We start from the raw sequence: 24,136 nt of genomic DNA on the forward strand, positions 1-24,136 counted from the left end.
CAAGTTGCTAAGCATTTCTCTTATTAAGAGGTGGCCTGAGTAAACAAACGTAGTGCATATGTCAGAACCTTTTTTCCAGCAGTGTGGGTGGGGTTGCTTTATTTTGTTTTTTAAACAACAGTAACCAGAATGACAATCTCTTAACCACATTTTCATATCAGTATCAGTTTAAATCTGTAAGCAGAAAATAGCATTTATTTGTGCAGAATCCTTGCTAACGATGAAACTGTTATTTTGTTTATCGCCCTTTGGCAGCCTGCTTCCGCAATTTTTAGATTGCTTCTTTGATGTTGAAGAATTCTCCCATTTATTCCAAATTATTGATCTCAAGGCCAACACATAATTAAATTAGTATATGCATTTTCTTCCTTCATTTCTCCTTTTGGCCTTTTATATCAAAAGGAAGAGACCATAGCTGCAGTGTGGACTTTTGGTAACCTGTTGCATTTTGGGAAATGAAGACCATGAATGTAGGGACACAACGTGGAAATGTACTGTGCTAAGTGAAAAGAAAGTTGATGGTTTTCAGGTCAGCATTCTTTATTGCACAGTCAAAACTTTTTCCTTAGAGCCATTTTAGGGACTGGGGACATCATATCTATTTCTTTTTGAGTTTTTTCCTACTTTGTCTTTTTGCTAGTTGTTAAGTTCCCTTGTAGCTCTTGTTTGTTCTGTCGTCACATATGTCTGCAAAGGATTTTGATAATAATTATTTAACTCATCTCAGCTTCATTTAAGTTAATCCCTAGCGTTAATAACAATACTTGATCATTTTAGTCATATTTATAGTATGATTTAGAGACTGTTGGTGGCACTTCAGTGTCTTGCAGGGAACCTGGTTCCGTTGCATTTTTCACTATGTCTTAACATGGTGCTGGATCAAAAGAAGAGTAAAATATGGTTTATACCCCAATCTCTAAGACTTATGTTGAAATAATAGTTCTAATGTGGTAGTGTCTTTTTTTCCACGTAATTGATAATTCTTCATATTCTATTATTTTCCATTACTTCTACTGGAAGTGGGTGGGTTAGGTGGTCCATGAAGTCTTAGGCTATATCTTTCTTGTCTATGGAACATTAACAATTTTGAGGAACACTTTTTAAATTGTACATGTAATTTGTCAATGCATTGGCTAAGGCACTGGTTGGGAACAGATTCTTATTTGATTTACAATTCAGTATTCAAAGCAGAGACGTTAATGAGTTTGTAGGAGTGCAGGTTTTTCTCCCCTTGATTCTGGTGTTCTCTGGACCTCTTTTGTGCTGTTAGGTACCATTTATTGTGGATGGAGAATAGGTAGAAGGCAAAGGAAGGAACAGTTGTTTGGGTTTGTAAGGCTGACATTTAGGAAAACTTTTTCTTTTCACATATTTTTTCCTCCATAAATATAGTTTTTAAAGCATCAATTTACAGGTTTCTTACCCAGTACCTTTACTTACTCTCTTCAGATATGGGAAAATAGGAGTTTATGCAATATAAAATTAAGATGCCAAGATACTTTTGAAATTGTATTCTATTACAAAAACCTTTTTGAAAAGTGTTTAATTATATTTTACTAATTCAGCAATTGAAATACAATTAACATTTTTGAAAAAAAACTTAATCCATATACTTTGTATGCTGTTAGATTTGTGGCATCAGCCTGCATCTTTTCTGTTTTCTTAGAAATTAAGAAGTAGATACTTTGGCATTTTTGGAACTCTGGTTTTCTTGTTTTGAAATAATGGTCTCTCACCTTAGTTTTTTGTGTTCCAGCCCTACTCCTCTACTCAACTGATCCACTAACAGATGAGAATAATATGTTGCTTTATGGATGTTTTGTGAAAGTCTTTTGTGGTTCTCTGCTATGGATGACTTTCTTCTAAGGCAGTAACAATAGAAATTCCCACAGTGCCAAGAGGTGGTTGATCTTCAAAAGCTAAATTGCAACACTCAAGGAAACTAAAACCTTTTTCCTTTATTTTACTTAGGCCATGACATCTGGGGCCTATTTAATTTCAAAACTAGTAAAATTTGAGTCCTTGATTGTGGAAACTGTCTTTGGAACCATCTTTTTTTCTCTTTCAGGCTATTTACAATATTTATTTTAAATGTTAATTCTCTAGCAGTATAGTCCTGTATTGGGGTGCAAGGGTGACATTTCTGTCAAAGCTATCTAGTGTCTCTGTGGTTGTATAGCTGATTTCATTTAGATGTAGCAATAAAATAATTCACTTAAAGTCCTGAAATGCAAGCCTGAGCTCAGTGGAGTCTTTTTGGCCCAGCATCCACAGCCAATTATAGGCCCTGCTTGTAGAGCCATCTGTTTTTAAGAATACTGCCTAATGTGCCATGATGTCTTCAATAAGTAGACATTAATGAACGTTGGTTTTGAAATCAAGATAACCCCTGCCATTTTACACGGAAGGAAACCCAGAGAGAGGAATGGGCACATTTATTAAACGTTTATTAAGTTCCTACTATATGCCAGGTTGCACTTTCCTGTTTTTTTTTTTTTTTGCTATTCTGTGTTAGAAGCCATCTCCCAGTTTCCATAGATTCTCTAAATTTGCATCTCTTTTCATCATTTCTGCATTCTGTGTTTGCCCCTTCACATTTTAACTATAGCTGAGTAGACAAACTAAGTTTATAACTTTAACAACTTAATTATAATTTAAGTTCCATGAGAGCAGGATGCTTTACTTTCCTTGTTCACCACAGCTCCCTATTGCTCACAGTGGTGCCTAGTAGGTAGGACTAAAGTTCAGTAAATGCTGAATAAATGAATGTTGTAAGGCCTGGCATTGGAGGTTCATATCTTTATGCACTAACATGAAAATACCTTTGAAAGCATAACACTAATTAAGCCTGAATTAATTTATAATAGCTAACATTAATAATTATATGCCACATATTGTTCTAAATATATTATCTCACTTAATCCTCATATGTATTATCTCATTTAATCTTTATAAGAATCCTATATGTGTTAATATCTTTGTTTTACAAATGAGACTAAGGCACAGGGTGAATAGTTTGTCTGAAGTCACATAGCTAGTAGGCAGTACAGACAATTTGATTGCTGGCAGTTCATCTGCACAGTCAATATTCTGTGTTTTAGGAGTATTTTTCTTTTTTTTAATTGAGTATAAGTTGTTTTTTTTTGGTAAGTTTCAGGTGTACAACATAGTGATTCACAATTTTTAAAGGTAATATTCCACTTATACTTACTATAAAATATTGCCTACATTCCCTATGTTGTGTACTATAGATCCTTGTAGCTTATTTGTCTTATACAGAGTAGTTTGTGCCTCTTAATCCACTACCCCTGTCTTGCCCCTTTCTTCTTCCCTCTCCCTGTTGGTAACCACGAGTTTGTTCTGTATATCTTTGAGTCTGTTTCTTTTTTGCTACATTTACTAGTTTTATTTTTTAGATACCACATATAAGTGATATCATACAATATTTATCTTTCTGTCTGACTTATTTCACTTAGTATAATACCCTCCAAGTCCGTCCATGTTGTTGCAAATGGCAACATTTCATTTCTTTTTTATGGCTCAGTAGTATTCCATTATATATATTTATTTATCCATTGATCTTTTGATGGACACTTAAGTTGCTTCTGTAACTTGGCAATTGTAAATAATGCTGCTATGAACAATGGGGTGCATGTATCTTTTCAAATTAGTGTTTTTGGGGTTTTTTTGGATAAACACCTGGGAGTGAAATTGCTGGGTCATATGGTAGTTCTGTTTCTATTTTTTTGAGAAACCTCCATACTGTTTTCCATAGTGGCTACACCAGTTTACATTCCCATTAACAAGTGTATAAAGGTTCCCATTTCTCCACATCCTCACCAACATTTATTGTTTGTGGTCTTTACATAGTCATCATTTTTTAGCTGCTAAGTTATAAGACTTTCTCCGTTGTGACTTAAAGTCACTTCCTACAGAAATGTAGTACAGTGGATACTTTTTGAGAAGGAGGAGGGTAGGATATTGTCTTTTTTTGTAGATGAAGAAGGTGAAATACTGTATCAGGCAGTGAGGATGACACGTTTGCTTAGATGGAGAGCTGAGTGCAAGGTGCTAAAAGGGGAGCTAGAAGAGTGCTGCAGTTCCTAAAACCTTTTCTATAACTTCCTATATTCTTTTCTCGTAATAGTTTTTCAACTCTTTAAATAATTTTCAGGGTTGTTACTGGACTCCTTCCCTCACTATTCATAGCTCATAATTGTGCCTTTTTGGTGAGCTGCTTGAATTTGTCTTCAGAGACACTATATTGCTTATTCTTTCTTACTGACTGCTTCTTCTTTGTCCCTTAAGCCTGCTCATTTTCTTTATCTTATTCATTATGCTTCTCCCTTTCTAGTCACACTCCTGGGGCTGGGACTCTTAATTGATTTATTAATTAGTGAGCCAATCAACTTCTGTCATTTCTGTTTGCCTACCTACCTACCTCAATTAAACATTTATTTGGTAACTACTCTATCTCCTTCCCCTCATTTTATATATTGAAGACCCTTCTAAAATTTTCACTCTTGTCTTCTCACATAAGCTTCTTTTCTATATTTTCGTCTACTTAAAAAAAATCTCTATTTGAATAATCTTTAACATGTTATTTATGTATTATGTTCACCAGTATTTCCTTCAAATCTGCTGCCATTCTTCTGTATATCTTGTGACATCATAGTTTTTCCAGTTTCCCAGGCTAAGCAATTAGAAGTGCTTGGATTTTTTTTTTTAATGTATTTATCTGATTTGTTATCACACCTTTTTTTTTAATAAAAAATAAGCATTTTTAAACATATAAAGCATATAAAACATTTTAACTATAAAATATATATTTAAAATAGATTTATTTACACATGTTAAAGGTTATTTTAATCAAAATTATCCATGCATATATTTAAAGACTTAGTTTTACATAATTTGTTACAAAACAGCAGTTGTCTACCCGCTTCTCTCAGCTCCTTCTCCCCAGTATGTCCATTTTTATCTCTTTTAACCAACCTTTTAATTTTCATTTAAATAAAATGTCCCAAAAGTAAAGGACACGAGTTTTCAAATTGAAGGGACCAGTCTAGTGAATGAAATCATGTCCACATCAGGGCACATTATCATGAAATTTCAGCATCAGATAAGCTCCAGAGAGAAAAAAAAAATGGTCAGGTAAATTATTTTTAAGGAATCAAATTTGTTTTGCTTCTCAGTAGTCACACTGGAAGATAGATGACAATGGAGCAATACCTTCGAAATTCTGAGAGAAAATAATCTCCCAACTTAAAATTCTATACCTAAGCAAACTGTCAGTAAATTAGAAGAAGGATATTTTCATGCACCCAAGGTATCCTTTTTATTCTTTCTCAGGAACTTGCTAAAGGATGTACTTTACCAGTAGGAGGGAGTAAACCAAGAAAGAGGAAACATGGAACACAGGAAAGAGGCAGGCGAAAAGTGAATCATCCATTTTGCATACATATTTCTGTTAATTTCCCTGTTTTCAGTGTGGTACCGTCACTTTCAACTTTGCCTGGTGTTCCCCTGACCAGAGGAGCTCTGGTTTAACTCTCTAGAGAATAAATCAGCTTTTGACTGAGTGAAGTATGGGCAGTTTCCATGTTAGAAGGAACAGCGAGAGGATCTGGGAATCCACCTACTGCTTAAAAAGATATTGAACAAATCCTTTTTATTTTAGTTTTCATTTGCCCTGCCCTCTACACCTCCCCACAGAGGTACCTGGGGTCACCAGTTTCTGAGCCTGGGGCATTTGATGTGTAAATAGGGTTAATTTTCTGCTTTTTCCCTTGCTGGCTTAGAATTCAGTTCTTAGGGTCTTTCAAGGGTCCCAGTTGCCAAATATTTTCTTTTTTTCTTCCTCCCATTTTTTCCATTCAGGTGATTTTATATCTTGTATAAAATTGTTTTTCTCCTTTATATTATTTGGGGGAGGGGAGGGCAGAAGAGTAAAAGTAGATGTATATACATTTAGCATACTATCCTTATTCAGAAGTTGCATAGTTTAGAATTTCAGAGGTTTCTTTATCTTTTCATCCTGTTTTCATACTAATTTAGGCCTTTATTTCCTCATTTTTGATTAGTCTAATTTGTTTCCCTGCTTCTATTCAATTTTAAATCTGTCGGATTAATCTTTTAGTTTACATTTTCTTCTTGTCACTCTGACTTAAAGGTATGTTTTGACTTTCAGTTGCTGATTGAATCAGAATTAAGGTTTCATCTTGGCATTTAAAGCCTTCTTTCAATTGAATAGTACTTGACACCTTATATTTTCTCCTGAATGCAGACTCTGCTCTTTCTAGGCCTGTTTCCCTACAGCCCTCACAGCTATTTTCTTACCTCCCTTTAGGATTTGCTCATATTCTTTTGTCCATGTGCATTGCCTTTTTCCTCTCCTTTACTTTTTCTGAGGCCCAGCTTGACCTGCCTTTTTGAAACGTCCTAGCTGGCTGGCTGCCTGCTTTATTTCCTTTAGTTTTTCCTTCCTGTTGAGTACCTTCTGTGTGCTAGGGACTGCTAGGGACCTTAATTTAAACCATCTCAGAATTATCTTTTCTTTCTCTAAATTCGTCTAATTTTTTAGATCTCATGTAAACCTATTACTGAAAGTATGGAATTTATTTTTTATGGGAAAATTTTGTTTTTTCTTAGGAAAGTTATATATACTATTTAAAATTTATATAGGGTAAACAAGAAAAGGTTAATGATTATAACATATGAAATATACTCGGTCTTATTAATAATAGAGAAATCTACCTTAAACCAACAGTAATAATCATTTTATACCTAGAAAATTAGTAAAAATTTGAAGGATTGCCAAGATCCAGTGCTGTTGGAGTTATGGATAATTTGATACCATTGGTGAGGCCTTTTATTTGTATGACCTTCTTGGAGGGTAATGGGCAGTTTTAAATATGCTCCTTTAAATACAGCTAGTCATTTTCAGAAATTTTTTGGTTTTGTGGAAATACTGGCATCTGTGCTCAGAGATATACAAGGATATTCATTGAAACCTTATTTATGATAGTGATAGTTTGGATGTCAAAAATATATACATTTGTGCTATGAAGTACTGTATATTTAAAAAATGAGCTAACTCTGTATTTATTGACATGACACACTTTCTAATATATAGTTACATGGAAAAAAAGTTTCAGAATAAATATAACATGTTCCCTCCCCTTTGCTATCCAAAAATTACTAAAACCTTGTAATACATGGTGTGTAGAAAAAGGACTGAAAGGGTTCATATCAATATTAACATCAGTTTCCTGTGGAGGAGAGAATTGGGGTATATGTATGGAGAATTTTATCTTTGACTGTTTGCTTCTGTGTTGAATATTTTTAGAGTCTTCTACATTTGATTTAATGTATATCCATATTTTAATATATTACTTTTATAATGAAAAAGTTAGTAAAGACAAGATCAGTTACATATTAGTGTTTGATGTATTTTTACAAAGCTGCTGTTTAAGGGGTACTTACAGTGTGTCAGGTGCTATGCTAAGCACTAATTTAATCTTCCCCAAAGGTAGGCCCTGTTTTTAGCTACATTTTATAGACTAACTCAGAGATTAAATAATTTGCCCAAGGTCGTACACATGGTAAATGGTAATCCTAGGACTGGAATCTAGATTTATCTAACTTTAGAGATTAAGCTGTGTTCTCTCAGGTTTTCAGTGCATGCCACACACATAAGCACACACACATAAATGTTCTTTTTAAAAAATTGGGATCATACATCTTCTGATTGTAAAAGTAATACACGTTTAATATAAAAAACAAAACAATATGGGTATGTAGAAAATCAAATATAGAAGTCTCTAAATGCCATTCCAGAGATAACCACTGTTAATAGTTTATTGCATAACATCTGCTCACTCCACTCTAGCCATGATGTCATCCACACTATTTCTAGAACTTAACAGGCATGCTTTCACCTCTGGGTCTTTACACTCTGCCTGGAATGCATTTCCCCTAGAAACCTGCATAGTTTATTCCCTTATCTCCCTCTGACCATTCCTTGAATATTACCTTTTCAGTGAGGCCTTCCTTTATTATCTAAAATTGCTTGAACCTTTATATACGTCTCAGTTGGCTTCCCCTCATTTATTTTTCTCCACATTTATCACTATATAACATACTGTTAGCTCAAACCATATAAAATTTATGTTTATCCATTTTTTTACCTATAAAATCTCAGTTTAATATTGTCAACTCAATTTATATTTTAATTGTTTCTCAATTTTCTCTTTCTGTCCCACTAATGTGAAATTGTTAAGGGTTAAGATTTTTGCCTCTTCTGTTTATCGCTGTATCTGTAGGATCTGCAACATGCAATAAGTGTCAGATGAATTCTTCCAGGCTTTTGTTATGCGTACAGACTTTAAAAAGGATTATATTATTTATACTTTTCTGTACGTTATCTTTTCATAATCATAAATGGTGGATAACTTTCAATTTCAATGATATAGATCCACCAAAAATTTTTTTTGCATATTGAAATTTTTTTATTGTGGCACAATACACATAACATAAAATTTGCCTTTTTAACTATTATTTAGTGTTCAGTTCAGTGACATTAGTATAGTCACATTGTTGTACAGTGATCACCACCATCTACCTCCAGAACTTTTTTCATCTTGTATAACTGAAACTCTGCATCTATTAAACATTTATTCCCCGTCCCCCAACTCCTCCAGCCCCTGGCCACCACCATTCTACATTCTTAATGAATCTGCCTATTCTAGGTACCCCGTATAAGTGGAATCATGTAGTATTTGTCTTTTTGTCACTGGCTTATTTCACTTAGCATAATATTTTCAAGATTCATCCATATCGTAGCATATTGCAGAATTTCCTTCTTTTTTAAGGCTGAGTAGCATTCTATTGGATATATATGCTACATTTAAAAAAATCCATTATCTAGGTGGACACTTGGGTTGCTTCTGCCTCTTGGCTGTTGTGAATAATGCTGCTATGAACGTGGCATGTACAAGTGTCTCTTCAAGAACCTGCTTTCAATTCTTTTGAGCATATACCAAGAAGCAGAATTGCTGGACCATATAGTAGTTTGTTTTTAATTTTTTGAAGCATCTCCATCCTATTTTTCATAGTTGCTGCACCAGTTTACATTCCTACCAACAGTGTACAGGAGTTTCAGTTCTCTCCCATTCTTGCTAACCCCCCCTTTTTTAAAAATTTTTTATGGTAGCCATCCTGATGGGTATGAAGTAATGTCTCATTGTAGTTTTTTCGATTTTCTTTCATTGAAGTATAGTTGGTTTACAATGTTGTGTTAGTTTCTGGTCTATCACAAAGTGATTCAGTTATATATATGTATATTCTTTTTCTTAATAGTTTATTATAGGATATTGAATATAGTTCCCAGTGCTAAACAGTAGGACCTTGTTTATCTATTTTATATACAGTAGTTTGTATCTGCTAATACCAAACTCTTGAATTAGCCCTCCCTACCCCTTTTCCTCTTTCATAACCATAAATTTATTTTGTTTGTGAGTCTGTTTCTGTTTTATAAATAAGTTCATTTGTATCATATTTTAGATTCCACATTTAAGTGATACCATATGATATTTGTCTTTTTCTGACTTACTTCACTTAGTATGATAATCTCTAGGTCCATCTATGTTGCTGCAAATGGCATTTTTATGGCTGAATAATATTCCATCACACACACACATGCACACATGCACACACACACACACACACATCCTCTTTTTCCATGCATCTGTCGACAGACATTTAGGTTGCTTCCATGTCTTGGCTATTGTAAATAGTGCTGCTATGAACAATGAGGTGTATGTATCTTTTCAAATTAGAGTTTTCTCCAGATATATGCCCAGGAGTGGGATTGCTGGATCATATGGCAACTCTATTTTTAGTTTTTAAAGGAGCCTTCATACTGTTTTCCATAGTGGCTGCACGAAATTACATTCCCACCAACAGTGTAGGAGGGTTCCCTTTTCTCCACACCCTCTCCAGCGTTTAGTATTTGTAGACTTTTTAATAACGGCCATTCTGACCAGTGTGAAGTGACACCTCATTGTAGTTTTGTTTTGGATTTCTCTAATCATTAGTGATGCTGAGCATCTTTTCATATGCTTGTAGGCCATTTGTATATTTGGGGAAATGTCTGTTCAAATCCTTCGTCCATGTTTTAATCAAGTTGTGTTTATTGTTGTTGCTTTTGAGTTACGGGAGTTCTTTATGTATTCTGGATATTAATCTCATATCACATATATGATTCACAAATACTTTCTTCTATTCTGTGGGTTGCCTTTTTACTCTGTTGATAGTGTTCTTTGGTACACAAATATTTAATTTTGATGAAGTCCAGTTTATCTTATTTCTTAACTTTTGTTGCTTATGCTTTTGCAGTATCCAAGAAATTGCCAAATCCAGTGTCATGGAGCTTTCCCCTTTGTCTTCTTATAGTTTTATAGTTTTTGGTCTTACATTCAAGTCTTTGGTCCACTTTGAGTTAATTTTTGTGTATGTGATAATGGAAGGAAGGATGCAGCTTCACTTTTTTTTGCATGGGGATATCCAGTTTTCCCAGCACCATTTGTTGAAAAGAATATCTTTACCACTTTGGAAAGGGTCTTGGCACCCTTGTTGAAAATTATTTAATCATGTATGTGAGGATGTATTTCTGTTCTGTCTACTCTATTCCTTTGGTCTATATGTCTGTCTACATGCCAGTGTCACACTATCTTGATTACTGAAGTTTTGTGATGCATTATTATTTTAATGATGGCTGTTTGAGTACTTTCTTTATCCAGTATGAAAGCAGTTATAATGCTTGGGCTTGTAATAAAAGACATACATAAAAGAGGTTTTTTGTTTTGAGGTTAGGTTCAGTTTACTATAAATATAATTTAGAGGTAGATTTTAGGAATAATAAGTAAAACATTAAAAAACATATCCAAAGTGTTTCATATTTTAGACAAGGTAGCAATATGATGAATTATTGTTACCAACATTTCTTTTTGAACATTTTATTATCTATTCAACTTTTAATACTTCCTTTATCATTTCTCTTTTCCTCACTCATATATTTTATATCATTTCTCCTATTTCAGGAAAGGAAGTCACTTAGAAGTAGGTTTTCTATAAATCTGGGAGATTATGTTGACTGATTAAAGTATTTACTATTTTACTGTAATTTCTGTAAATTATGATTTTAATAGAAGGTACTTGTATTCAGTACACTAAGAATACTCCTTAACTCTGCTACTCTTGCATCACACTAAGTTCCTCTTCCATTTAAAAGAAGTAAGTAAGTTAAATCCAGAGTATGTTAAAAGAATCATACATCATTATTGTATTAGTTCCCCAAGCATGCTGTGACAAATTACTACAAATTGGAGGGCTTAAAACAATAGAAATTTAATCTCTCCAACCAAATGACATTCTGGAAAAGGCAAAACTACAGAAACAATAAAAAGATCATAGTTTCCAGGGGTTTAGGGAGCGGGAGGGAGGGAGGAATGAATAGATGGAGCACAAGGGATTTTTAGGGCAATGAAATTATTCTGTATGATAACTGTATTGGTGGCTACATGTCATTATGCATTTGTCAAAACCCATAGAATGTATAACATCAAGAATAAACCCTAATGTAAACTATGGACTTTGGTTGATAATAATGTGTCCATGTTGTTTCATCGATTGTACCAAATATGCCACACTGATGAGAGATGTTGAGGGTAGGAGAGTATATATGTGTGGGTGGGGAGGGCTATGTGCAAACTCTCTATATTTTCTGCTCAATTCTGTTGTGAACCTGAAACTGCTCTGAAAGAATAAAGTCTATTTTTTAAAAAGTTGCAAAGTTTTATATTTTACATATAAAGCCCATGATCCATTTTGATTAATTTTTATAAAATGGGTCAAGGTTTTTTTTTGTTTGTTTGTTTCTTTTTTCTTTTTGTTTCTGGCTGTCTAGTTGCTCTAGCACCATTTGTTGAAAAGGCTATCTTTCCTTCATTAAATTGTTTTTACACTTTTCTCAAATTCATTTTGGCATATTTATGTGAGTCTATTTCTTGGTTCCATTGATCTATGTGTCTGTCCCTTTGCCAGGGCCACACAATCTTAATTTCTGTAGCTATATTAGAAGTCTTGAAATCAGACTGATTCTCTTCTTCCACTTTTTCTTTGTTTTAGGTATTGTAGTTCCTTTACTTTTCCATATAAATTTTAGAATAGTCTTGTTTATACCTACAAAAACATCTTGGTAGAATTTTGATAGGTATTGTGTTAAACCTGCATATCAGTTTGAAGAGAATTGACATCTTGATGTTGAGTATCCCAGTCCATGAACATTGTATATCTCTCTATTTATTTAGATCTTTGATTTCTTTCATCAGCATTCTTTCAGCATGCAAGTCCTGTGCATGTTTATTTGATTTACACTAAATATTTTTTCCTTTTAAAAATTATTATAAATGGTTTTGTATCTTTAAGTTTTGGTGTCTGTATTAATTGCTAGTATATAGAAATACAATTGATTTTTGTATATTTATCTTGTATCCTGCAACTTTGCTGAGTTCACTTTCTTATTCTAGGAGTGTTTTTTGGTTTGTTTTCATAGATTCCTTAGGATTTTCTACATAGACAATCATTTATTCTGCAAATGGGGACAATTTTATTTTTTCCTTTTTGATCTATATGTCTTTTATTTCCCTTTTTGCATTGGCTAGAACTTCCTACACTATGTTTAAGTATGTGATGAAAGTGAAATTTTTTCCTAGTTCCCAAATCTTGGGTAAAAAGCACTGTCTTTCACTAGTAAGTATAATACTAGTGGTAGGTTTTTTTTTTGGTAGATTCTTTTATCATGGTGAGGCTGTTTCATTCTTTTCCTACCTTTCTATATTTTTATCAGGAATAGGTGTTGAATTCTAGCAAATACTTTTTAATGCGTAAGTTGATAAGATCATGTTATTTTTCTTCTTAGCCTATTAGTATGGTGAATAATGCTGACTGATTTTTAAGTATTGAACCAGTTTGCTTCCCTTGAATAAATCACATGTGATCATACTGTATGATTCTTTTGCATATTGCTAAATTCTACTTGCTACTATTTTGTTAAAGATTTTTGCAATTTTATTCATAAGGAATATTGAGCTTTCATTTTTTGTTTGTTTTTTTTTGTACTGTCTTTGTATGGTTTTGGTATCAGGGTAATAGTAGCTTCATAAGATGAACTGGTAAGTGTTCCCTTCCTTTAGCTAGTTTCTGTAGGATATTGTGTATAATTGCTGTTCTTTAAATGTTTGGTAAAATTTTCCAGTGAAATTATCTAGACCTAGAGGATTTTTTTTTGAGAGTTCTTAAATTATTAATTCAATTTCTTAATGGTTATGGGGCCATTCATGTCACCTATTTTGTGTTTGGTCAGTTGTTTTAGTTTGTGTTTTTTAAGGAATTGGTCCATTCAACCTAAGTTGTCAAATTTATGTATATAAGTTATTCTTAGTATTCCCAGTTATTTCTGATTTCTTCTGGGTCTGTAATGATATCCTTGTTTTCATTCCTGATACTGGTAGTTTAGTGTCTTTTTTGTCTGTCTTGCTAGGGGTTTGTCAATTTTATTGATCTATTTAAGGAAGTAACTTATTTTTTATTTGTTTTTCTGTTTTTTAATTCATTACTTCATGTTTTCTATTATTTCATTCCTTTTGCTTGCTTTGGGTTTCTTTGTTTTTTCCCCTAGGTTCTTTTTTTTTAACTTTTCCTAGGTTCTTGAGGTGAAAGTTCAGATGACTTGTTTGACTTTTCCTCTCTTCTGATATAAGCATTTTAGTGCCATAAGATTTCCTCTGACTATATAGCTTTTGCTGTGTCCCATAAATTTTGCAGTATTTAATTTCATTTTCATTTTAGTTCAATGTATTTTTTTTAATGTCCACATACTTTATTAGTAGTGACAGATTTGTTGCAGGACAGTTGTCCCTGCCTTATAATCACACACTTGTGTGCCAGACCCCAAGTCTGAAATCTTGAGGTCTAGAAACAAGTTTATGCATCAGGTCTACACACGTTTCTGTCTTTAAATCACTGTTTTTTTGGGGTTTTTTTCTTAAGATTTTTTAATTGAGTTATAGTCATTTTACAATGTTGTGTCAAATTCCAGTGTAGAGCACAATTTTTCAGTTATACATGAACATGCATATATTCATTGTCACATTTTTTTTTCATTGTGAGCTACCATAAGATCTTGTATATATTTCCCTGTGCTATACAGTATAATCTTGTTTATCTGTTCTACATTTTGAAATCCCCATCTATCCCTTCCCACCCCCCACCCCCTTGGCAACCACAAGTTTGTATTCTATGTCTATGAGTCTGTTTCTGTTTTATATTTATGGTTTTTTGTTTTTTAGATTCCACATATGAGTGATCTCGTATGGTATTTTTCTTTCTCTTTCTGGCTTACTTCACTAATATGACATTCTCCAGGAACATCCATGTTGCTGCAAATGGCATTATGTTGTCAGTTTTTATGGCTGAATAGTATTCCAATAGTTCAGTGTATTTTTTATTCCCTTTGAGACTTCCTCTTTGACTCATTGATATTTAGAAGTGTGTTGTTTAGTGTCCAAGTGAATGGACATGTGAACATTTTTCTGTACCAATGCATATTTGCACTTCTAATAGCTGTACAGTATTGCATTTTCAATATACTGTATACTATAACTTTCTCAACCAATTGCCTACCTTTGATAGTAATATTGCTTCTGATTGTTTGCTATTATGTATAACCGTAACACTATGTTTAAGAGAGAATACTCTAAAGCTAACCTCCCAAGGTTCATATCATAGATCTTCCACTTACTAGCTTTAGAACCTTGGGTAAGGAATGAGGTCTATATGTCTGATTTTGTGTGTGTGTGTGTGTGTGGATATCCTTGATGTATATTTAAATGACAAAAGCAACTTGCAGAGCAGGATTCCATTTTTATTAAGAAAATATGTGCCTATTTTTGATTAGAGAGATGTATATAATCTGAGGGGAAAACTAAAATAAGATGAGCTCATCTGTTACCAATGGCTACTTCTCGGGCATGAGACTGAATTGAAAGGAGAGGGGAAGGATAAAAAAAGGGGTAGGAAAGGAAGGCATAATGAGGGACTTAGAGTTTTACTGTATGTAATTTTTTTTGAGTATTGGAATTTAGATGATTTTTTTATTTTGGGGTTTTACTGTATTTTCTAAATGAAATAAATGAAGAGCTAAGTTATTTGTTGCATGACTGAAATATGTAAACCAACTTGTGTGTGTATTTTTGATAAATGTTACATCACTGTTACAGACTTTTTAAAGTTAAGTATGCAGAATATAGTACTACCTCTTCCAAACTGTACAAAGTTGAGGGAACTGAAGTGTAGGGAAATCTTTTTTTCAGTGTAAGAATTCAAGAAAATAATCTGGATATGAACATTTGGGTTTTCTAGCAAACAACTGAGATTTTATCCAGGCTTGAGCCTTTCTTCTAGCCAGTTTGATGGTGGTGATGATGATAGCAAGGACAGTCTTTTTTAAATGTTTATTTCTATTTTTCCCTGACAGAAATAACATCGGATGTACCATCACTGGGTCCAGCCATTGCCTCTGGAAATCCCGGGTCCGGGATTCAAGGTGGAGGAGCCATTGTCCAGCGGGCTATTAAGCGGAGACCAGGGTGAGTTTTGGTGTAGTATGTCATGAATGTCTCTCCTCGAAACCAGCCTGATTTTGTTAGTTGCTGAACCCTCTTGGCTATTCCTAACCCTCTCACTTCTTTTGACTACTTACTGCACTGCTATCAGATAACGTTCTTTAGACCTTGGAGTTTTCTTTGTGTAGAATTGATAGTGATGTTTTTGTCTAAGTTTCTTGTAAGCAATTTTTTTTAAAACCATAAATCTCTGCAAGGTAAAGGACTACGGCTAAGCTCAGATTTCACTGTTGCTGCGAGAACTTCATTGCTTTCATTAAGCTTTGCACCTGCATTCTCAAAATCTTTTTGATAGGCTTAAAATTTTTTTTTAATTTAAACATCTTTAAGCCATATAATTTTAAGTCGTATAATCACCTGTAATTCTTCGGTAGGCTTTTTTACTTTTCTGATTTTAGAGAATGCTGGACTCTAGAATATTTCTCCTCTAAGTTACTGATACATTGCTTCATTTGGAATCTATAGAGTCCATTCCATTCCAAAGTTATTTATTAAATGCCTAATTAGTGTGAGGCATTGTGCTGATTTCTACTAGGATGCAAAGATAAATAAGGCACAGTTCTAACTTGCTTATGTTCTGAAAGGGCTAATCATTATGCACATAAATATAATTCAAGTTAGACTATGCAGGGGGAAGGGTAAAGCTCAAGTGGTTGAGCTCATGCTCAGCACCCAAGAGATCCTGGGTTCAATCCCCAGTGCCTCCTCCAAGCAGAAATCAATGAAGAAACCTAATTACCTCCCCCTCATTAAACAAACAATACAAGCCACAATAGAATATGCCAGGTTTGCTACAAAAGGAACAGATACAGTGCTGTGTGTTTAGTATATGGCAACCACCACTGTTGGTTGGTGAAGCTTGGGAAAGTCTTCAGAAAAGAGGTTGCTTTAGAAAGGCGTAACGAATGGATAATGTTTTACTCACTTTTTGGTATTAAATTTTCCTTTTTTCTTTCTTTTATTTTTAATAATTATGTAGCTAATGTTATAGCTAGTCTTAAGTTTCCTCCTACTGATGGTAATGAAAGAGTGATCCTTGGGTTAAGGTGTAGTGTGAGTAACATATTGAGACTTGCTATGTCTCCAAGAGTTTTATACATTATAACTCAGTTACTGAGGCATAGGGTGAATAAGTAACTTGCCCAAGGTTCTAAAGCTAGTAAGTGGAAGATCTGTGATATGAACCTTGGCAGGTTAGCTTTAGAGTCTACTTTCTTAAACACAGTGTTACAGTGATACATAATGACAAATAACTAGAAGCAATATTAATATCAAAATTAAGGAATTGGTTGAGAAAGTTATAGTATATATTATATTGAAAATGGAATGCTGTACAGCTATTAGAAATGCAAATATGTATTGGTGCAGAAAAATGTTCACAGTATATTGAGAGGAGGTTACAGTGTATGTAATATACCAACTCTCAGAAAAAAATATGTATAATGTGTGCATAGCAGAAAAAGTGAAAGGATACTTATCAGATGTTTGGGTGGTGGGCTTATGGGAGACTTATTTTTTCTTTTGTTTTTAATTATACTCATGTTTTCTGAAGCGAATATGTATTATTGGTAATCAGGAAAATATAAAGATAATACACATTGTTAAAAAGAAATATTGGAATATATAAAAAGTTAGGAAGAAGAATAAAACCAACAATAACACTACTACCCAAAGTCATTTCCCATTAGTTTTTTAGTGTAATTTCTTCATTCTTTATTCCCTATGTAGATTTCTTAAGTAATTATAATCATATAATTATATAGTTTTATATAGCCTGGCCTTTTCACCTAACTGTATAAAATAACCTTCTTTGACATATTGCATATTCTGTAGAAACATGACTTTAAACAGTTACATAGAGAGATGTACTTAATTGCTATTTAGGGACATTTAACTGTTTTGAATATTTTGCTATTATGTATACTGCTCAATGAATATTTTTGTACGTAAATTATTTTTCTATTTCAAGTTATTTCTTCAGGATAGATTCTTAGAAATGTCGTTATTTGGTAAATGGTAGATTTTGACAGGTAATCCGGGGCTACAGAGAGGAAGAGGATTATGCTACGTAGTCCATAGAGAACCCATGTAGAGGCACATAATAGCAGGTTATCTCACTAGTAGAGATGCCAAGATCACTGGGTTAAGGTAGTAACATGAGTAATGTTTTAGTTTAATAGAGTTTAGGGATTAATAGGAGATTGCCCTATTTTGTTACCTATAATCTTACCTAATGCCTTGAAATGAAAGTCACCTCTGCTTTCACTAAACGTTTAAAGCTTACTGATTGTGCTCCGCATAAGGCACTTCCCCATTCTCACTTGTATATTTGTATTTGTCTAGGCAAAGAATCCCTTGAGTGCAAGTCTCTTGTTTTCACCTCATCTAGCATAGTATCTGGAATATAGCATATATTACATGTTCATTAGGTGAATGAGGAAAGAAAGATTATTGAGCAACCTTTGGAGGTCTTAAAATCACTCATTTATAGAATATCACTGTTTTGAAAGATGGCCAAATAGAAAAATGGGCCTTAATTATTCATATTAATTTTTCCTTGTCCTTTTTGAGTGAGTTCCTGCCCCTTTTGTAGAGGTTGTACTCGGATTTAAAGCTTTGGCAAAGATTGCTACCCTCTGACAAAGAAAGTTATCAGTAGGCCCCCTGTTTTGATTGCCCAGTTACTTTGTGCAGTTTGGTACAACAGGGAAGAGGTAATAACAGTTTTGCATATGACCACTTCCTCTTTTCCTTCTTCCATTTAGGTCGGTGTTCAGATAGCTTGTGGGCTTAGAATTTTAATTGTTTTAATGTTCTGCATTATCAGTAGGCTTATAATATTTATTGTTGGCTTTCCCCAGATTGGATTTTGATGATGATGGAGAAGGGAACAGTAAATTTTTGAGGTAAGATCTTGAAAAACTTTCTCTAGATTTCTGACATTGAAAATTAGTTCATTATCTTTGTATTTCTGACTCATAATATTTTTGTCTTTAGGCCTAAGGAGAGTGTGTCATCCTAAAACTAAAGTTTCCTATCATATTATACTCCATAAAATTTTCAGGCATTTTGGTAATAGCTCCAGAGGGAGGAGCTCAGTGAAGAGAGGCAGAGAATTTACAAGATCCTCTATCAGTTATCTGTTGTTGTGTGGCTTAAAAAGAACAACGATTCATTATTTCTCACGATTCCGTGGATTGGCTGAGTGGTTATTCTGCTCATCTTGTGTAGACTTACTCTTAACACTGTATTCAACTGCCTGGTCAGCTGGGAACTGGACTCAGCTGGTATGGCTGGGTATCTCTTTCTTTGTGGGCTTTATCCTTAAGGAAGCCAGACTGAGTTTCTTTACATGGTGGTGGCTACAGTCCAAAGGGCAAGTCCCAGTCTGAGTGCTTATCAAGCCTCTGATTTGTATTGGCGTTTGTTGTTGTCCCATTGGCTAAGCAAGTCATAGATCCAAATGTGACTCAGTGTGGGAGGAGGCTGTACCAGGTAGTGAATACTGCGAGGGGTCGTTAACGTACCAATTTTTCATGCCCTCCAATACCCACTGACTTGTCCTACAGAGCAGGGATTAGAATTTATATCCTTGAGTAATGAATATTCTGGAACACTGAAAATGGACTTTTCAACATATTGATGAAGGAGTTCTTTCAGAGAAGGGAAGTTTTTATTCTTGCTTAAGGCCAGTTACTTGGCTTTGTTTTTAAGTAAGGAAAGCAATCGAGACAAAGAATGGAAGATAACCTTGACTGCAACATGTCTCTTTTTTTCAGAGTTGAAAATATTACCTAGGTAGTCTCTCCATTGCAAGGTAGCAGATAATTGAGAAATAAATAAATGAGTCCTATTTTAAAAGATTTTTTATTGAAGTATAGTTGATTTAGAAAGTTGTGTTAGTTTTTGGTGTACAGCAGAGTGATTCAATTCAGTTGTACATATATATATTCTTTTTCATATTTTTTCCATTATGGTTTATTATAGGATATTGAATATAGTTCCCTGTGCTGTACAGTAGGACCTTGGTGTTTATCTATTTTGTATATAGTAGTTTGTATCTGCTAAGCCCGAACTCCTAATTTATCCCTCCCCACCCCCTTTTCCCTTTGGTAACCGTAAGTTTGTTTTCTGTGTCTGTGAGTCTGCTTCTGTTTTGTAATAAGTTCACTTGTGTCTTTTTTTTTTAGATTCCACATACAAGTGATACCATATGATATTTGTCTTTCTCTTTCTGACTTATTTCACTTAGTATGATAATCTCTAGGTCAAGAAGCCATATTTAAAAAAATTATTTTAGTATGTGATTGCCCAGATTTCATTATTTGTTTTATTAACCAAGTTCTTGAAAGTAATATAAACATTTTATTGCAAAATTTTTAAACAGTGCAAAGTTAATGTAGTGAAAGTACATCTTCCTTTCATTTCAGACCTTCAAAACTCTTTCCCTTAGACAACTATAGTTTCCAGTTTATTAAGTATCCTTTGAGAGGTATTCAGGGCACGTGTAAGTGTATTCAGTACGTGTATGTGTGCACGTACACACGCTCACAATCTCCTCAGTGTTTGTTTTTACACAGAGGATGCCCATATTGTAAAGTGCCTGCCATTGTTTAGTTTTATAATGCTTATTAGTTGTCAGTGACATCTATCTATTATTTAAACTTAAAGCTTGTGTTTCTGGCTGCTGGCTAGTTGCCAAATACTGCCAGATATTCTTGAAAACAACAACCGTGACTTGGCCACCATAAAGAAATAGTTGCAAAATATTGGAGAAAACAATCTCCAAGAGAGCTCTTGAGACTTAATGAGTGTCAACAAATGTGAAGAGGGGAAGAGATTTCAATTTCTGTGCAAGAATAGACTTTTTCACCAACTTCTATTGAGAATTCCTCCAATTGGGAATCCAGTAAATACTATTAGTGGAACTATGTTGTGTATATGAATAGGATAGAGGTAAACTAGTCTTATTTATTCCTGTTAATTAGCTCTAGCCCTGAGTCATTGCGTCCATTTCCACAAAATTTAGTAGTCATAAACTGTATGCAAATCCAAAAAGATTCATTTGTCTTTTCCCCAACCATAAAGAAAAAGGTTGTCATAATTCATCTTACCAAGTATGTCATTATGTCTGAGAGAGTAATCACCAAATTTCTTAATTTGCCCATCAGTACATTTTTTTTAAATTGGAATTTTCCACTTTGGTCAATGAGTGAAAGTCTTACTTGCATTGTATCTCTAAATCAATATTAAATCTCCTTGGTGGATGCTATTTTTGAAAGTTGTACTCTATGACCTCTTTTTACCACTTTGTTCAAATGTCATTTTGTTACATTTTTCAGACAACATCTATAAAATAATTTTTAACAATATGAAGGCTTTGAAATTCTAGGTACAATATCCGGGTTACTGGTATCTAGAATAAGACTTCTCAAACAAAAGCATATACAGATCTACTGGAAACTCTTGATAAGATGCAGATAATCATTAGGTCTGGGACAGTGCCCAAGATTCTGCATTCTAATAGATTCCTAGGTGCTGCTACTGCTTCTAGTCCACTGACCACACTTTGTAGCAAACATCTAGAAGATTCATTCTTGAGATTCAAAGTTAATATGTAAATTATAGGTGTCTTTTTTTTAGCTTAGGTCACTTTTTTCATTAAGAGTACAGCATGTAATTTATAGTATATTTTGTGTCTTAGAAATAAACCGTTTGTCCTTGAGCTGCAATTCCACCACGTTTGCCCATCATTCTACTTCTGCTCTCTAGTTATTCTCAAAAACTTTGGAAGTTCTTGGGATCAAAGTAGTTGAGAGTTTATAGCCTATAAAGGAGCCAGTAAATTCTGGGTCTAACTTAATAACTTGTTTAACTGTAAATTTTGTGAGCCTTACCTATCTCCCAAAAGCACTTTCTGCTCAAAGTTGATAGATCTTTGTTATATCCTGTGGCGGTGAGAAGAGGAAAATTTAGATCATTCAGAGAATAGTGTTTTTAGAGTTAGGTTTTCCTCTTTCATCACATCCTTCTTTGCAGTTTCTGTAGTAGCAAACAGGATTTATTGGCTTATTAAGTAGAAGTCATTGAGATGAATGGATTGTTTCCTTAATCAAAACAATAAAGTGCATTGTTTAAATCATAAGTGTGTGTGTGTGGTAATAGCTCAGTGGTATAGTGCATGCTTAGCATGCAGAAGTCCTGGGTTTTATCCCCAGTACCTCCATTAAAGAAAAATCCTAATTTAAGACTATGTCTTAGAAACTTTTGTACCTCAGAGGAAACAGTGAAAAGGTAACCTATGGAATGAAAAAAAAATTTGCTAATCATGTATCTGATAAGGGGTTAATATCAAAAGTACATAAAGAACTCCTGCATCTTAGTAACAAAAAAACAACCTGATTAAAAATGGGCAAAGGACTTGAATAGGCATTTCTCCAGAGAAGATATACAGATGGCCAAAAGCATATGAGAAGATACTTAACATCACTAATCATTAGAGAAATGCAAATCAAAACTACAATGAATAGGCAATATATTAGGATGGCTGCTATCAAAAAACCCAGAAGATAACAAGTGTTGGTGAGGATTGGTTGGTGGGAATGTAAAGTGGTGTGGCCACTTTGGAGAACAATATGGAGGTTCCTCACAGCATTAAAAACAGAATTGTCATATGATCCTGCAGTGCCACTTCTGCTTATATATCCAAAAGATTTGAAAGCAGGATCTTGGAGAAATATTTGCACTCATATTCACTGCCCCGTTTTTCACAGTAGCCAAGAGGTTGTGGAAGCACCCCAGATATCCATTGACAAATGAATAGATAAGGGAAATGCAGTATATACATCCAATGGCATATTATTCTGTCTTAAAAAGAAGGTAATACTGTCACATGCTACAACATGATGAACCTTGAGGACATTATACTAAATGAAATAAACCAGTCACAAGAAGACAAATACTGTATGATTTCACTTATATGAGGAATCTAAAGTAGTCAAAATCAGAGAGATAGAAAGTAGAACAGCGGTTGTCAGGAGCTGGGTGGCCGGAGGGGGGCAGGGGAATGGGAAGGTGGTGCTTAGTGGCTAGGGTTTCAGTTTTGCAAGGTGAAAAGTTCTGGAGATCTTTTGTACAACAGTGTGAATATAGTTGGCACTACTGAACTGTACCCTTTGAAATGGTTTAGATGGTAAATTTTATGTGACATGTTTTTTGCCATAATTTAAAAAAAGCAAAGCCCAAACTATCCCTAACCTCAGAGTAATGTTGACAGGGCTGACTAGCTGTGCCCACGTGAGATCATCTTTTTTTTTTGGAATGTCTGATAAGTAATGGTGAAAGAGACATTAGAAACCTGACAAATAATAGTCATGGATTTTTATGTTCTATGGAATATTGTTATCATGTTTGTTGCTTTGTGATAGCTCTCCATTGCTTTTTTTCTGTTGAATATTTTTCACCCCTTTCTAGTTTTCCTTTCAGAGTGAAATAGATACAGCAAGTGTAATGCTTTGGACTAATCCTTTTTTTCTCCTTCAGGTGTGATGACGATCAGATGTCTAATGATAAGGAGCGATTTGCCAGGTAATGTAAGAGAGCATCCTGTTCCATGTTGTGGCACCAGGCAATTCAAGAACACTGAGTTTTAATTTTATCTCAGTGAGAGTTAATTTCTCTATCCAATCTCATTCTATTCTGAAAGCTGGCAAAACTTAGTATTACAATTATTGTTTATGTTTGGGTAACATGGCTTCAAACTAATGATATATTTTACATAGTGTTTTTTATGTACGTGATAGGTATCTGTACAGTGTGCATGCTGGGTATCCACAGGAACACAGACAATATGAATTTCTTGGTTACGTTTATTATTAAATGGGTCTACAGAATCTATACAGGCAGTGGTTTTAGTCTTAAAAATGACAGGAAAGAAACAATTTATGTGAAGACTGGAGTTTTTATTGAAATAATTTTGTTTAAATTATCATTATTTCAAGATGATGAAAAGTGCTTTTCATTAAACAACTCCTCAACTCAAATTTTGGTTTTAATTTTTAGAAAGTTTATTCTGTATGTTATTTATTAAGCAGTAAATTATTTTTTAAAAATTGAGTTTGCAGCCCCCTCAGAAAAATGAATACTCCAAAACCAGTGCTTGACTGAACACTTACTATTTATCCTTTGCTGATGCTGCTGGGCGAGGGCCCATACTTTAAGAGCCATTGATGTCGGGGGCTAAGAAACATCAGAGTAATTTAAAGCTACTCTGAAGCAGCAAGATGCCATCATAAGCTTTGAATAAGATGATAATATATAAAATGCATGTGGGATTTTTCTCTAGTCGCATTATATAGGATTGATTAAACTGAAGCACTATAGTCAGAGAG

General features: G+C 34.0%; 1 protein-coding gene across 4 annotated transcripts in view; it reads left to right on the plus strand.

Annotated features, from left to right (window-relative positions):
• ARNT (aryl hydrocarbon receptor nuclear translocator) overlaps window positions 1-24,136 on the plus strand; it is a 50,922-nt gene that overhangs the window by 1,644 nt on the left and 25,142 nt on the right. For all 4 annotated transcript variants that reach the window (XM_015250121.3, XM_006216953.4, XM_015250119.3 and 1 more), the window contains exons 2-4: window positions 15,599-15,710; window positions 18,608-18,652; window positions 23,289-23,333. In XM_015250121.3, the coding sequence (XP_015105607.1) occupies window positions 15,599-15,710; window positions 18,608-18,652; window positions 23,289-23,333 (202 nt within the window). The remainder of the gene's footprint in view (window positions 1-15,598; window positions 15,711-18,607; window positions 18,653-23,288; window positions 23,334-24,136) is intronic.

Source organism: Vicugna pacos, chromosome 21, assembly GCF_048564905.1.
Source record: "Vicugna pacos chromosome 21, VicPac4, whole genome shotgun sequence".
In the NCBI taxonomy this organism is placed as follows: domain Eukaryota; kingdom Metazoa; phylum Chordata; class Mammalia; order Artiodactyla; family Camelidae; genus Vicugna; species Vicugna pacos.